A 16,108-nucleotide genomic window follows, 5' to 3' on the forward strand; every position below is an offset into this window, starting at 1 on the left:
AGCCCCCAGCCCAGCATAAAACAATCCAGCCCTCCTTCTCAGTTTACCCCACATTCAGGCTGGCAGCTTCAGAGGTTATGGGGAGAAGGCAGGAGAATGGGGTTAGGAGGGGGAGATAGATCAGCCATGATTGAATGGCAGATTAGACTTGATGGGCCGAATGGGCAAATTCTGCTCCGATCGCTTCTGATCTGATGACCATTTGACTGGCGAGGTATTGAACTGGCGAGGGTGCAGCAAAGGATTTATGATGTTACAGGACTCGAGGGCCTGAGCTGTAGGGAGAGGTTGGGCAGGCAAGGTTAGGGCTAGGCAGGTGGGAGTGGGAGCTGCCACAGTGGGGCCTGACCTCTCTCCCCCTCCCGGGATTACCGCCAGGGGGATGTGGGGGTGAGGATGTGGGGGTCTGGTCCTCGGTGAGATGTTCCTCGTTGATATCCAGCGCTCGGGGACTGTGGCCGGGGTGGGGCTTTGAAGGCCGATGTCGTCAGGGGTCCCACCGACCCACGCAGGCCGCTCCGCCCCTCGAGGGGAGCCTCACTCCCTGCTCCACGGTCGCTCCTCGTGAATGTCCACCTGTCGGTTCCTCCGCTCACTCCGTCAACCCTGTCCCTGCGGGCATTTGGAGAGGTGCGTTAAAGCAGGTCCCTGCTCCCCCACCCTCCCACACACAGTGGCCTGGGCATCACAACAATGAGTTAAACACAGAAACATAGACAATAGGTGCAGGAGTAGACAATGCGGCCCTTCGAGCCTGTACGCACCGCCATTCAATACGATCATTTAGATTTAGAGATACAGCGCGGAAACAGGCCCTTCGGCCCACCGAGTCCGCGCCGCCCAGCGATCCCCGCACATTAACACTATCCTACACACACTAGGGACAATTTTTACATTTACCCAGTCAATTAACCTACATTCCTGTACGTTTTTGGAGTGTGGGAGGAAACCGAAGATCTCGGAGAAAACCCACGCAGGTCACGGGGAGAACGTACAAACTCCGTACAGACGGCGCCCGTAGTCAGGATCGAACCTGAGTCTCCGGCGCTGCATTCGCTGTAAGGCAGCAACTCTACCGCTGCGCCACTGTGCCGCCGAGATCATCCAAGGTATTTATTCACAAAATGCTGGAGTAACTCAGCGGGTCAGGCAGCATCTCAGGAGAGAAGGAATGGGTGACGTTTCGGGTCGAGACCCTTCTTCAGACTGATGGGTCTGATATAGGATCATCCAAAATCAGTACCCCGTTCCTGCTTTTTCCCCATACCCCTTGATTCCGTTAGCCCTAAGAGCTAAATCTAACTCTCTCTTGAAAACACCCAGTGAATCGGCCTCCACTGCCTTCTGTGGCAGGGAATTCCACAGATTCACAACTCTCTGGGTGAAAAAGGTTTTTCCTCATCTCAGTCCTAAATGGCCGCCCCCTTATTCTTAAGTTGGTTCACATGTGATGGGCGTTTGATGGCACTGGGCCTTGGTTTGCTGGAGTTTACAAAGATGAGGGGGGAGGGGGGGGACACCTCATTAAGACTTACTGAACAGTGAATGATCTGCAGAGTTTAATTTAGAGATACAGTGCGGAAACAGGCTCTTCGGCCTACTGAGTCCACACCGAGCAGTGATCCCCGTACATTAACACTACCCTGCACACACCAGGAACAATTTACATACATACCAAGCCAATTAATCTACAAACCTGTACGTCTTATAGAAACGTATAAGATTATTAAGGGGTTGGACACGTTAGAGGCAGGAAACATGTTCCCAATGTTGGGGGAGTCCAGAACCAGAGGCCACAGTTTAAGAATAAGGGGTCGGCCATTTAGAACTGAGATGAGGAAAAACTTTTTCAGTCAGAGAGTTGTAAATCTGTGGAATTCTCTGCCTCAGAAGGCAGTCGAGGCCAATTCTCTGAATGTATTCAAGAAAGAACTAGATCGAGCTCTTAAGGATAGAGGGGGTATGGGGAGAAGGCAGGAACGGGGTACTGATTGAGAATGATCAGCCATGATCACATTGAATGGCGGTGCTGGCTCAAAGGGCCGAATGGCCTGCTCCTGCACCTGTTGTCTGTTGTCTTTGGAGTGCGGGAGGAAACCAGAGCAACCGGTGAAAACCCACGCAGGTCACGGGGAGAACGTGCAAACTCCGTACAGACAGAACCCGTAGTCGGGATTGAACCCGGGTCCCTGGTGCTGTGAGGCAGCAACACCGGTAGAGTTGCTCGAGCGGATGTTTCCACTAGTGGGAGAGTATAGGACTAGAGGTCACAGCCTCAGAATTAAAGGACGTTCCTTTAGCACGGAAACAGGCCCTTCGGCCCACCGGGTCCGCACCGCCCAGCGATCCCCGCACATTAACACTATCCTACACACACTAGGGACAATTTTTACATTTACCCAGTCAATTAACCTACACACCTGTACGTCTTTGGAGTGTGGGAGGAAACCGAAGATCTCGGCGAAAACCCACGCAGGTCACGGGAAGAACGTGCAAACTCCGTACAGACGGCGCCCGTAGTCAGGATCGAACCTGAGTCTCCGGCGCTGCATTCGCTGTAAGGCAGCAACTCTACCGCTGCGCCACCGTGCTGCCGTTTAGGAATGGCGGAGTAGACTTGATGGGCCGAATGGCCTAATTCTACTCCTATCGCTTTTGATCCTAATGATAGCATCGGTGGGGCGGAGTGGCTCTGCAGCACCGGCTGCTGCCCACAGGGGGAGCATGGGAGCAGCCAGCCTGCCCGTGTATCAGCACTGCCACCCAGTGGGCAGCGGCAAAACAGCGGCACCTTCCCTTCCCTGCACATTAGACACACAGAGGCTCAGGCAGCATCTCGGGAGAACATGGACAGGTGATGTTTTGCATCGCGACAGCTATTTCCTACAACCATCAGGCTATTAAACATTACAATCTCCAAATAAGCTCTGAACTACATAGACTTGGGGGCTAGAGCAACTCAGCGGGACAGGCAGCATCTCTGGAGAACACGGATATGTACAGAGTACTGGAGTAACTCAGTGGGATAGGCAGCATCTCTGGAGAACACGGATATGTACAGAGTACTGGAGCAACTCAGCGGGACAGGCAGCATCTCTGGAGGGAAGGAATGGGTGACGTTTCGGGTCCAGACCCTGCTACAGACTGAGAGCCGGGGGAGTGAGAGTCTCAATCTGAAGAAGGGTCCAGAGATGATGCCTGTCCCGCTGAGTTACTCCAGCATTTTGTGCCCACCTTCAGTGTAAACCAGCTTCTGTAGATCTTTCCTTGCACCATAGAGAGCATCAATAGACAATAGACAATAGGTGCAGGAGTAGGCCATTCAGCCCTTCGAGCCAGCACCGCCATTCAATGCGATCATGGCTGATCACTCTCAATCAGTACCCCGTTCCTGCCTTCTCCCCATACCCCCTAACTCCGCTATCCTTAAGAGCTCTATCCAGCTCTCTCTTGAAAGCATCCAACGAACTGGCCTCCACTCCCTTCTGAGGCAGAGAATTCCACACCTTCACCACCCTCTGACTGAAAAGGTTCTTCCTCATCTCCGTTCTAAATGGCCTACCCCTTATTCTTAAACTGTGGCCCCTTGTTCTGGACTCCCCCAACATTGGGAACATGTTATCTGCCTCTAATGTGTCCAATCCCCTAATTATCTTATATGTTTCAATAAGATCCCCCCTCATCCTTCTAAATTCCAGTGTATACAAGCCCAATCGCTCCAGCCTTTCAACATACGACAGTCCCGCCATTCCGGGAATTAACCTAGTGAACCTACGCTGCACGCCCTCCATAGCAAGAATATCCTTCCTCAAATTTGGAGACCAAAACTGCACACAGTACTCCAGGTGCGGTCTCACCAGGGCCCGGTACAACTGTAGAAGGACCTCTTTGCTCCTATACTCAAGTCTGTAGAAGGACCTCTTTGCTCCTATACTCAACATCCTAACACATGGCATCCCTGTGTGGTATCTCAGCTGCACGGAGGCAGAGAGGAAAGCTCTTCAGCGGGTAGTCCATGGAGCTCAGAGGACCATCGGAACACAGCTACCAGCCTTGGAGGGCATCTACAACACACGATGCCTCAGAAAAGCCACCGGCATCCACAAAGACTCTTCACACCCCTGCAACAGTCTGTTCGAACTCCTACCATCGGGCAGACGATACAAGGCCTTCTACGCCCGCACCTCCAGACTCAGGAACAGCTTCATCCCCAGGGCCATAGCTGCTATGAACCGGTCCTGCTGAGCCAGATGGTCACATCGCACAGTGATCCGGCACAGATCTGCTTGCACTTTATTCTGTCTTAAAACTGTTACAATTTGTTTCATTGGGTTGTTTAAATTAATACTGACTAGCTAATTAATTTATTGCATCGTATGGGAGGCGCATTCCCAATCTCGTTGTACCCCTGTACAATGACAATAAAGATATATTGTATTGTATTGTAGACTTGTGGGCATTGGTTTTGCCTTTTTGCACTGTTATTGCCTGTTTGTTTTTATGTGTGTGTGTGTGTGTATATGTGTGTGTGTGTGTGTGTGTGTGTGTGTGTGTGTGGGGTGTGTGTGTGTGTGTGTGTGTGTGGGGTGTGTGTGTGTGCGTATATATGTGTGTGTGTGTGTGTGTGTGTGTATGCGTGTGTGTGTGTATGTGTGCGTGTGTGTGTGTATCTATGTGTGTGTGTGTGTGTGTGTGTGTGTGTATGCGTGTGTGTGTGTAGGTGTGTGTGTATGTGTGCGTGTGTGTATATATGTGTGTGTGTGTGTGTGTGTGTATATATGTGTGTGTGTGTGTGTGTGTGTGTGTGTATATATGTGTGTGTGTGTGTGTGTGTGTGTGTGTATATATGTGTGTGTGTGTGTGTGTATGCGTGTGTGTGTAGGTGTGTGTGTGTATGTGTGCGTGTGTGTATCTATGTGTGTGTGTGTGTGTGTGTGTGTATATATGTGTGTGTGTGTGTGTGTGTGTGTGTATATATGTGTGTGTGTGTGTGTGTGTGTGTGTGTGTGTGTATATATGTGTGTGTGTGTGTGTGTGTGTTATATATATATATACACACACACACAGATTGTTTTTCTTGTTTATTACATTATTTTTGGAACTCAGATTGCACTGTACCTTAATTAGTACATGTGACAATAAATTGATCTGAATCTTGTTTACGGTGTATTATGTTTACATATTCTGTTGTGCTGCTGCAATTAATAATTTCATTGTTCTGCCCAGGAAATGTGACACGACACGCTCTTGACTCTGGACTAAACTAAACTAAATCTAAACCTAAACCACCTCCCCCTCATCCCTGCAGTGTCAGCTGAGCCCTTCTCTGTGAAGCAGCACTTTACAAAGTGCAAGGTTCAACCGTCAAGGAAATGAGAGGCGCCGCGGTCCAGGGTCACTGAAGGCTGTTCCCTCCCTTTCCCCCCCCCTCCTTTATCTGCCTCCCCCCCTCCCCCCCTCCCTCCCACCCTCTCCCCGGTGGGCGATCTCCTCTCTCTGAGTAAGGGCTGGGTCTGCAGGGAGGAAACGGCCGGCTGGAGGAGGACATTTCCTGTGGGTGAGATGGGCCATTACCCGCGGCGCGGAGGGATTCCAGACTCCAGCCTCTCCGGCCGCCCGATGTAGTCACACGCTCCCCCCTCCTGACCTCCGACTGCCTTGCTGTTTAAAGGGGCAGCACCAAGGACGGTGAGGGAACGTCACCCTGCCCACCCCTAAATGCCCTGAACTGCGGAGTTCACAAGCGATAGGAGCATAATTAGGCCATTCGGCCCATCGAGTACCATTCAATCACGGCTGATCTATCTCGCCCTCTCAACCCCAAATCTCCTGCCTTCTCCCCGTAACCCCCGACACCCGCACTAATCAAGAATCCATCTATTTCTGCCTTAAAGATATCCACTGACTTGGCCTCCACAGCCTACCGTGGCAATGAGTTCCACAGATTCACCACACTCCGACTAAAGAAATTCCTCCTCATCTCCTACCATCTCCTACCTCCCTCTGCCACACCTTCCTCGGGGAGGGAGAGCAGAGACACTGACACAGTATTCTACGCACGATCTCCCCAGGGTCATAGAAACATAGACAATAGGTGCAGGAGTAGGCCATTCGGCCCTTCGAGCCTCCACCGCCATTCAATATGATCATGGCTGATCATCCAACTCAGTATCCCGTACCTGCCTTCTCTCCATACCCCCTGATCCCTTTAGCCACAAGGGCCACATCTAACTCCCTCTTAAATATAGCCAATGAACTGGCCTCAACTACCTTCTGTGGCAGAGAATTCCACAGATTCACCACTCTCTGTGTGAAAAGAAACGTTCTCATCTCGGTCCTAAAAGACTTCCCCCTTAAACTTAAACTGTGACCCCTTATTCTGGACTTCCCCAACATCGGGAACAATCTTCCTGCATCTAGCCTGTCCAACCCCTTAAGAATTTTGTACGTTTCTATAAGATCCCCCCTCAATCTTCTAAATTCCAGCGAGTACAAGCCCAGTCTATCCAGTCTTTCTTCCAAGGAAAGTCCTGCCATCCCAGGAATCAATCTGGTGAACCTTCTCTGTACTCCCTCTATGGCAAGAATGTCTTTCCTCAGATTAGGGTCTCACCCCTATGCCAACCTGACACCTGCACTTCCTCAGTCACAGGTCTGCCTTTCCTTAGGTAGGGAGGTCAAACCTTTAGTTTACTTTTAGATTTTGATTTAGAGATACAGCGCAGAAACAGGCCCTTCGGCCCACCGGGTCCGCGCTGCCCAGCGATCCCCGCACATTAACACTATCCTACACCCACTAGGGACAATTTTAACATTTTACCCAGCCAATTAACCTACAAACCTGCACGTCTTTGGAGTGTGGGAGGAAACAGAAGATCTCGGAGAAAACCCACGCAGGTCACGGGGAGAACGTACAAACTCCGTACAGACGGCGCCCGTAGTCAGGATCGAACCTGAGTCTCCGGCGCTGCATTCGCTGTAAGGCAGCAACTCTACCGCTGCGCCACCGTATAGATATCACAAAATGTTGGAGCAACTCAGCAGGTCAGGCAGCATCTAGGAGGGAAGGAATTGGTGACGTTTCTTGTCGAGACCCTTCTTCAGACTGATGGACGTTTCGGGTCGAGACCCTTCTTGGCACTGACTTCTTTACTTCAGTTACATTTAGTTTCGAGATACGGCGCGGAAACAGGCCCTTCGGCCCACTGAGTCCGCGTAGACCAACACCTCCCTTGCACATTAAGACACCCTACACACACTAGGGACAAGTTACTTTTACACCAAGCCAATTAACCTACAAACCTGCACGTCTTTGAAGCATGGGAGTGAACTGAAGATGTTGGAGGAAACCCACGCAGGTCACGGGGAGAATGTACAAACTCCGTACAGGCAGCACCCGTAGTCAGGCTCCAACCCGGGTCTCTGGCGCTGTAAGGCCAAAAGCAAGGCCTCTGGTGCTGTAAGGCCTACAAGTTGATGCAATGATCCCCTGCCTGGACCCAGGTGTGGTCTCGCTGGGGACCTGTGTCCCAGACCTTTCTCCGTCTCCCTTTCCTTAGGGAGGGAGTCTAGACCAGGAATCTAGACATGCTGCCTGACCCGCTGAGTTACTCCGGTATTTTGTGTCCAGCTTCGGTGTAAATCAGCATCTGCAGTTCCTTCCTACACATAATATTCCAACAGACAACAGACAATAGGTGCAGGAGGAGGCCATTCGGCCCTTCAAGCCAGCACCGCCATTCAATGTGATCATGGCTGATCATTTTCAATCAGTACCCCGTTCCTGCCTTCTCCCCATACCCCCTGACTCCGCTATCCTTTAGAGCTCTATCCAGCTCTCTCTTGAAAGCATTCAGAGAATTGGCCTCCACTGCCTTCTGAGGCAGAGAATTCCACAGATTCACAACTCTCTGACTGAAAAAGTTTTTCCTCATCTCTGTTCTAAATGGCCGACCCCTTATTCTTAACCTGGTTATGGACTCCCCCATCACCACTTCAACACCACGGACACCAGAAGCATGTGGCAGGGTGTCAGGGACATCACTGGCTACAAGAGCAGCCCTGCCTGCCCCCACAGCGATATGGCATTGACCAACGAGCTTAACACCTTCTTTGCCCGCTTTGAAACTGGCAAAACCACCTTGAGTGAAAGAACCCCAGCCGAGGCGGTGGGACAGGTCTTGCAACTGAGCACACAGGAGGTACAACGCGCTCTGCAAAGGGTCAACCCACGCAAGGCTGCAGGACCGGATGGTGTTCAAGGAAGGGTACTGAAGGACTGTGCTGAACAGCTGGCTGAGGTATTCACCAGGATCTTTAACCTGTCATTATCTCTGGCTACGGTCCCCAAGTGCCTGAAGTCGGCTATCATAGTTCCGGTGCCGAAAAAAGCAAAGATCTCCAACCTGAACGACTACCGCCCGGTTGCCCTAACGCCGATAGTCATGAAGTGCTTTGAGAGGCTGGTCCTCTCACACATCAAATCCAGCATCCCTGACTCACTGGACCCACATCAATTTGCATACAGGGCAAATAGATCTACAGAGGACGCCATCTCTCTGGCTCTTCACACTGTCCTGACTCACCTAGAGAGACAGGGCACGTACGTGAGGATGCTATTCATAGACTATAGCTCCGCCTTCAACACGGTCATCCCCACCAAGCTCATCACCAAACTCCACCAGCTAGGCCTTAGCTCATCATTATGTGACTGGATCCTGGACTTCCTGCTGGAACGACCGCAGGCAGTGAGAATGGGCCCGCACCTGTCCTCCACTATCACCCTGAGTACCGGCACACCACAGGGCTGTGTTCTGAGCCCCATGCTCTACTCCCTCTTCACACACGACTGTGTTCCTGCATTCGACACCAACACCATTGTCAAGTTTGCAGATGACACAACGGTGATCGGGCTGATCACCAACGGGGATGAAACAAACTATAGAGCGGAGGTGCAGAACCTGGCGGACTGGTGCTCGGATAACAACCTGTCCCTAAATACCACCAAGACCAAGGAGCTGATCATCAACTTCCGTAGGTCACATAACGGGGAATATGCCCCGATCTCTATCAACGGGGTCAGTGTGGAGAGAGTGTCCAGCTTCAAGTTTCTGGGCACTCACATTTCGGAGGACCTAACATGGTCCAATAACACTGCTGCGCTGGTCAAGAAGGCACAACAAAGACTTCTACTTAAGAACACTGAAAAAGTCTGGTCTACCCCAACAGCTGCTGACGACCTTCTACCGCTGCACCATAGAGAACATCCTAACGCATGGAATCCCTGTGTGGTACCTCAGCTGCACGGAGGCAGAAAGGAAAGCTCTACAGCGGGTAGTCCATAGAGCTCAGAGGGCCATCGGAACACAGCTACCAGACTTGGAGGGCATCTACAACACACGATGCCTCAGAAAAGCCACCAGCATCCACAAAGACTCTTCACACCCCTGCAACAGTCTGTTCGAACTCCTTCCATCGGGCAGACGATACAAGGCCTTCTATGCCCGCACCTCCAGACTCAGGAACCGCTTCATCCCCAGGGCCATAGCTGCTATGAACCGGTCCTGCTGAGCCAGATGGCCACAATGCATAGATCAACTTGCACTTTACCCTGTCCAAAACTGTTACAACTGTTCGTTTCGTTGGGTTGCTGCTGTCTAAATTACCTAAATTATTGCATCGTATGGGAGGCGCATTCCCAATCTCGTTGTTCCCCCGGGGGACAATGACAATAAAGATATATTGTATTGTATTGTATATTGTATTGTATTGTATTGTATTGTATTGGGAACATGTTTCCTGCCTCTAACGTGTCCAACCCCTTAATAATCTTATACGTTTCGATTAGATCTCCTCTCATCCTTCTAAATTCCAGTGTATACAAGCCTAGTCGCTCCAGTCTTTCAACATATGACAGTCCCGCCATTCCGGGAATTAACCTAGTAAACCTACGCTGCACTGCCTCAATAGCAAGGACGTCCTTCCTCAAATTTGGAGACCAAAACTGCACACAGTACTCCAGGTGCGATCTCACTAGGGCCCTGTACAACTGCAGAAGGACCTCTTTGCTCCGATACTCAACTCCTCTTGTTGTGAAGGCTGTGGTCACCCCGGCCAGAGCTTTCTTCCCCTGCACTCCCTCAGTCTCCCCTTCTACTTGGAGAGGGAGTCTTCACCGACCTGGACGCACTGCTGGGAATGTACCCTCCTACCTTTCCAGGTCTCGTTCTGGTCAACGCTGTGATTAGAAGCTTGTAGGTCCAGGAACACCTTGCTCCCCATTCCCATGGAGACCGTCTCCTGCAGCCGGAGTTCTGGAAAGTGAAGGGAGCGGCGGGATTTAGGGAACCGGCAGCACTTTAGACTTTACTTTAGAGATACAGCGCGGAAACAGGCCCTTCGGTCCACCCACCGTGACCGTGCCGACTACCGACCAGCGATCGCCCAGTACACGAGCACTAGCCCACAAACTGGGGACAATTTGCAATTTCACCGAGTCCAATTAACCGACAAACCTGAACGTCTTTGGAGCGTGGGAGGAAACCGGAGCACCCGGAGAAAACCCACGCGGTCACAGTGAGAGCGTGCAAACTCTGTTGTAAAGAGTTGGCTGCGCCTAACGGCTGCGGCTCTCTGGCAGTCTGTTTGTCTTTTTTTCTTTTTTTTTGTTTGTGTCGGTGTTGGGATGGTTTTTGTTTCTGTTTTTGGCTGTGTATGTGTGGTGGGGGGGGTGGGGTGTGGGGTGGGGTGTGGGGGTGGGGTGGGGCGGGGGAAACCTTTCTTTTATTAGGTCTCTTCCCCGGGGCGCAGCTCGCCCGCGGGGCCTTCCATCGCCGGCGCGGCTCGGCTGCGGGACTTAACATCGCCAGCGCGGCTCGGCCGCGGGACGTTTCGGTGCCCGGCGCGGCTTGGCCGCTGGACTTAACATCGCCAGCGCGGCTCGGCCGCGGGACGTTTCAGTGCCCGGTGCGGCTCGGCCGCTGGACTTAACATCGCCCGGTGCGGCTTGGCCGCGGGACGTTTCGGTGCCTGGTGCGGCTCGGCCGCGGGACGTTTCGGTGCCCGGCGCGGCTTGGCCGCTGGACTTAACATCGCCAGCGCGGCTCGGCCGCGGGACGTTTCAGTGCCCGGTGCGGCTCGGCCGCTGGACTTAACATCGCCCGGTGCGGCTTGGCCGCGGGACGTTTCGGTGCCTGGTGCGGCTCGGCCGCGGGACGTTTCAGTGCCCGGTGCGGCTCGGCCGCGGGACGTTTCAGTGCCCGGTGCGGCTCGGCCGCGGGACGTTTCAGTGCCCGGTGCGGCTCGGCCGCGGGACGTTTCAGTGCCCGGCGCGGCTTGGCCGCTGGACTTAACATCGCCTGGTGCGGCTCGACCGCGGGACGTTTCGGTGCCCGGTGCGGCTCGGCCGCTGGACTTAACATCGCCCGGTGCGGCCGCGGGACGTTTCGGTGCCCAGGGCGGCTCGGCCGCGGGGCCTTCCATCCCCTTGCGGGGGCTGTGCGTGTCGTTTGCCTCGGTAGGGGTCGAGCTGCCTGTCCGTGGGTGCGGGGGGGAAGAGAGGGGAAGTTTTGTTGCCTCCATCACAGTGAGGGGGTGTTTGGAGTCACTGTGATGGATGTTTGTGTTGGGGTCGGGTGTCCTGTGTTCTTTTCTTTTTTGCTGTGTTTTGTGTGACTGCTGAAATTTCGTTCAGTGTAAAAAGCCGAGTGACAATAAAGTGTTGTTATGTTATGTACAGACAGCACCCGCGGTCAGGATCAAACCCGGGTTTCTGGCGCTGTGAGGCAGCAAACTATTTGGATGTCGTGCAAACCACAGCTTTTAACTGTACCTCAATACGTGTGACAATAATAAACCTAAATCTATCTAAGCTGGACCCATTTTCTCGCGTTTGGCTCATATCCTTCTAATCGTTTCCCATCCGCGTACCTGCCCATCTTCTCCGCACCCTCTTCAGCGCACCTTTGATCTCCTGGACTAAGCACTTCCAGTTGTCAGTCCGCCCAAGGCCCAGGTTCTAGAGGCTGAGGGTCCTCCTCTCCCCCACGACCAGCTCCCCCACCCTCCACCATCCCTCCCTCCTTGGCTCACCTTTATTCCTCGACGCCTGGCGCCACAGGATCTGGGCGATGTCCCGGGCCCAGGCCTGCTTGACGTCCGCGGACTCGGCCTGGAGGATGTAGGCCTCGTTTGTCCTGCGCCGACGGAACCACAGCTCAAAACGTAGGCCCGTGTCCCCGATGTTCTCCGTCAGGCCCAGGTCAGCCGTCTGTGCCGGGAGAGAGAGAGAGAGAGGGAGAGGGGAGAGAGGAGAGATTCAGGATGCGGCACAGCGAACGAGAGGAGTTCCAAGGAGGATGAGGACGAGCAAGTGAGAAGGGCCTTTGCAGCCAGGCTCGGCGGTAGGGTTGCCAATTGTCCCATATTAGCTGGGACATCCTGTTAATTGGGCTAAATTGGTTTGTCCCGTATGGGACAGCCCTTGTCCCGTATTAGGCCTGGGGGGCACTATAGACCCGGACACTGTAGGCCCGGGCACTGTAGATCTGGACAGTGTTGGCCTGGGGGGCACTATAGACCCGGGCACTGTAGGTCTGGACACTATAGACCCGGACACTGTAGGCCCGGGCACTGTAGGTCTGGACACTATAGACCCGGGCACTGTAGGTCTGGACACTATAGACCCGGGCACTGTAGGTCTGGACACTATAGACCCGGACACTGTAGGTCTGGACACTATAGACCCGGGCACTGTAGGTCTGGACACTATAGACCCGGGCACTGTAGGTCTGGACACTATAGACCCGGACACTGTAGGTCTGGACACTATAGACCCGGGCACTGTAGGTCTGGACAGTGTTGGCCCGGACAGTGTAGGCCCGGGGGCCGCCTAATGGAGGTTGCATAGCAACCCGCCTCCCGGCCCAGGCGGCCGCCATTGGTGCAGCGGGAGCACATGGCCGCTGGCTGGGTGACGTCACATGGGGGGGCGGGGCGGTGACGTCACCTTGTCCCTTATTTGGGAGTGAGATAGTTGGCAACCCTGCCCGGCGGCCATCTTGTCTCTGGGTCGGGGGCAGGTCTGGGATCATCCCGATGCTTTAGCTCTGGAGACACAGCACGGAAACAGGGCCTCTGGCCCACTGAGTCCATGTCGGCCATCGATCATCCGTTCATGCTCGTCCCATGTTAACATCAGTGGGGGTACAGTCAGTGTCGCAGGGCACTGAGGGAGGGGGGGCACTGGGGGAGCGGGTTAACATCAGTGGGGGTACAGTCAGTGTCACAGGGCACTGGGGGAGAGGGGGGCACTGAGGGAGAGGGGGGCACTGAGGGAGGGGGGCACTGGGGGAGAGGGTTAACATCAGTGGGGGTACAGTCAGTGTTGCAGGGCACTGGGGAGATGGGGGGCACTGAGGGAGAGGGGGGCACTGGGGGAGAGGGTTAACATCAGTGGGGGTACAGTCAGTGTCGCAGGGCACTGTGGGAGGGGGGGCACTGGGGGAGAGGGGGGCACTGAGGGAGGGGGCACTGGGGGAGGGGGGCACTGGGGGAGAGGGGGGTATTGAGGGAGAGGATTAACATCAGTGGGGGTACAGTCAGTGTCACAGGGCACTGGGGAGATGGGGGTACTGAGGGAGAGGGTTAACATCAGTGGGGGTACAGTCAGTGTCGCAGGGCACTGTGGGAGGGGGGGCACTGGGGGAGAGGGGGGCACTGAGGGAGGGGGGCACTGGGGGAGGGGGGGCACTGGGGGAGGGGGGGCACTGGGGGAGGGGGGTATTGAGGGAGAGGGTTAACATCAGTGGGGGTACAGTCAGTGTCGCAGGGCACTGGGGAGATGGGGGTACTGAGGGAGAGGGTTAACATCAGTGGGGGTACAGTCAGTGTCACAGGGCACTGGGGGAGGGGGGGCACTGGGGGAGGGGGGTATTGAGGGAGAGGGTTAACATCAGTGGGGGTACAGTCAGTGTCACAGGGCACTGGGGGAGAGGGTTAACATCAGTGGGGGTACAGTCAGTGTCGCAGGGCACTGGGGAGATGGGGGTACTGAGGGAGAGGGTTAACATCAGTGGGGGTAAAGTCAGTGACATGGGATGCTGGAGAAGAGGGGTCACTGAGGGACAGTGTGAGAGAGCAGGATTAACATCAGTGGGGATACAGTCAGTGGTACCGGGCACTGGGGAGATGGGGGTACTGAGGGAGAGGGTTAACGTCAGTGGGGATACAGTCAGTGGTACCGGGCGATGGAGGGAAGGAAGGCGTTAATGTGCTGGAGTGGTCCTGGGCCACTGTGTGTTTACTGAGATGTTTATTGCTAGTGCTGAGTATTTTGTGCTGTGTCATTCTCGTGATGTGCAGCGTTGATCGAGAGGCTGGGTGTGCTGTGGTTGGGACTGGGCCTAAACAAGCAGCATGATTTCCTGTCACCAATGTTATGGCAGCTTTTCCCTCCATCACTCCTCACGGGAACTGGTGGATTCAAAACATCACTGAGCGGAGAACTCTCTCTGCCCGACACCCTCTCAGCCAATGTGTAGGAAAGAACTGCAGATGCTGTTTTAAATCGAAAGGAAGGCACAAAATCCTGGCGTAACTCAGCGGGGCAGGCAGCATCTCGGGAGACAAGGAGTGGGTGACGTTTCCGGTCGAGACCTCTCAACCAACATCGCTTAGAGTCATGGAGTCATGTAGCATGGAAACAGGCCCTTCAGCCCATCATGCCCGTGTCGACTACGAGGTGTCGTTAGGACGTCACCTCTGGAAACCAGAGAAGACAGTTGTACAGGGCCCTAGTGAGACCGCACCTGGAGTACTGTGTGCAGTTGTACAGGGCCCTAGTGAGACCGCACCTGGAGTACTGTGTGCAGATTTGGTCTCCAAATTTGTGGAAGGATATTCTTGCTATTGAGGGTGTGCAGGTTTACTAGGTTAATTCCCGGAATGGCGGGACTGTCGTATGTTGAAAGACTGGAGCGACTAGGCTTGTATACACTGGAATTTAGAAGGATGAGAGGGGATCATCAAAACGTATAAGATTATTAAGGGTTTGGACACGTTAGAGGCAGGAAACATGTTCCCAATGTTGGGGGAGTCCAGAACCAGGGGCCACAGTTTAAGAATAAGGGGTCGGCCATTTAGAACGGAGATGAGGAAAAACTTTTTCAGTCAGAGAGTTGTGAATCTGTGGAATTCTCTGCCTCAGAAGGCAGTGGAGGCCAATTCTCTGAATGCATTCAAGAGAGAGCTAGATAGAGCTCTTAACGATAGCGGAGTCAGGGGGTATGGGGAGAAGGCAGGAAGGGAGTACTGATTGAGAATGATCAGCCATGATGACATTGAATGGTGGTGCGTACAGGCTCGAAGGGCCGAATAGCCTCCTCCTGCACCTCTTGTCTATTGTCTATTGAATAAAGTCCTAGGCTGCCCAACCTCTCCCTGCAGCTCAGGCCCTCAAGACCTGACAACATCCTCATAAATCTTACGTGTCCAAGTTGAATTTTGCAACTGATAGAATCTTTATTGATCAACTTGGGCATCGCGGTAGAGTTGCTGCCTCACGGCACCAGAGACCCGGGTTCGATCCTGACTATGGGTGTTGCATGTACGGAGTTTGTACGTTCTCCCCGTGACCAGGTGGGTTTTGTCCGGGTGCTCCGGTTTCCTCCTAGACTCCAAGGAGTCCGTGCTGACGAGCGATCAGCCCGTGCACAAGCACGAGCACTATCCTACACGCATGGGGACATTTTACAATTTCACCAAAGGCCAGTTCACCTACAAACCTGCACGTCTTTGGGATTTTGGAGAAAACCGAAGCGCTCATAGAAAACCCCGCGGTCACAGGGAGAACGTGTAAACTCCGTACAGACAGCACCGATAGTCAGGATCAAAGCCGGGCCTCTGGCGTTGTAAGGCAGCAACTCTACCGGTGTGCCACTGTGCCGCCCTGTGTGTATATGTAGAGTGTGCACGTTATCGCCGTGACGCGGTGGGGCCGGGGGACAACAGACGATAGGTGCAGGAGGAGGCCATTCGGCCCTTCGAGCCAGCACCGCCATTCAATGTGATCATGGCTGATCATTCTCAATCAGTACCCCGTTCCTGCCTT

General features: G+C 53.8%; 1 protein-coding gene across 1 annotated transcript in view; it reads right to left on the reverse strand.

The window, feature by feature from the left end:
• The window catches only part of LOC144601282 (pleckstrin homology domain-containing family G member 4B-like), a gene marked incomplete at its 5' end in the record, with an annotated part of 26,038 nt that continues 9,930 nt past the window's right edge, over positions 1–16,108 (reverse strand). Inside the window, 3 exon segments of the mRNA XM_078413310.1 lie at positions 1–612; positions 10,212–10,313; positions 12,091–12,268. Of these exon segments, the coding sequence (XP_078269436.1) occupies positions 593–612; positions 10,212–10,313; positions 12,091–12,268 (300 nt within the window).

This window comes from Rhinoraja longicauda, chromosome 16 (assembly GCF_053455715.1).
Source record: "Rhinoraja longicauda isolate Sanriku21f chromosome 16, sRhiLon1.1, whole genome shotgun sequence".
In the NCBI taxonomy this organism is placed as follows: Eukaryota; Metazoa; Chordata; class Chondrichthyes; order Rajiformes; family Arhynchobatidae; genus Rhinoraja; species Rhinoraja longicauda.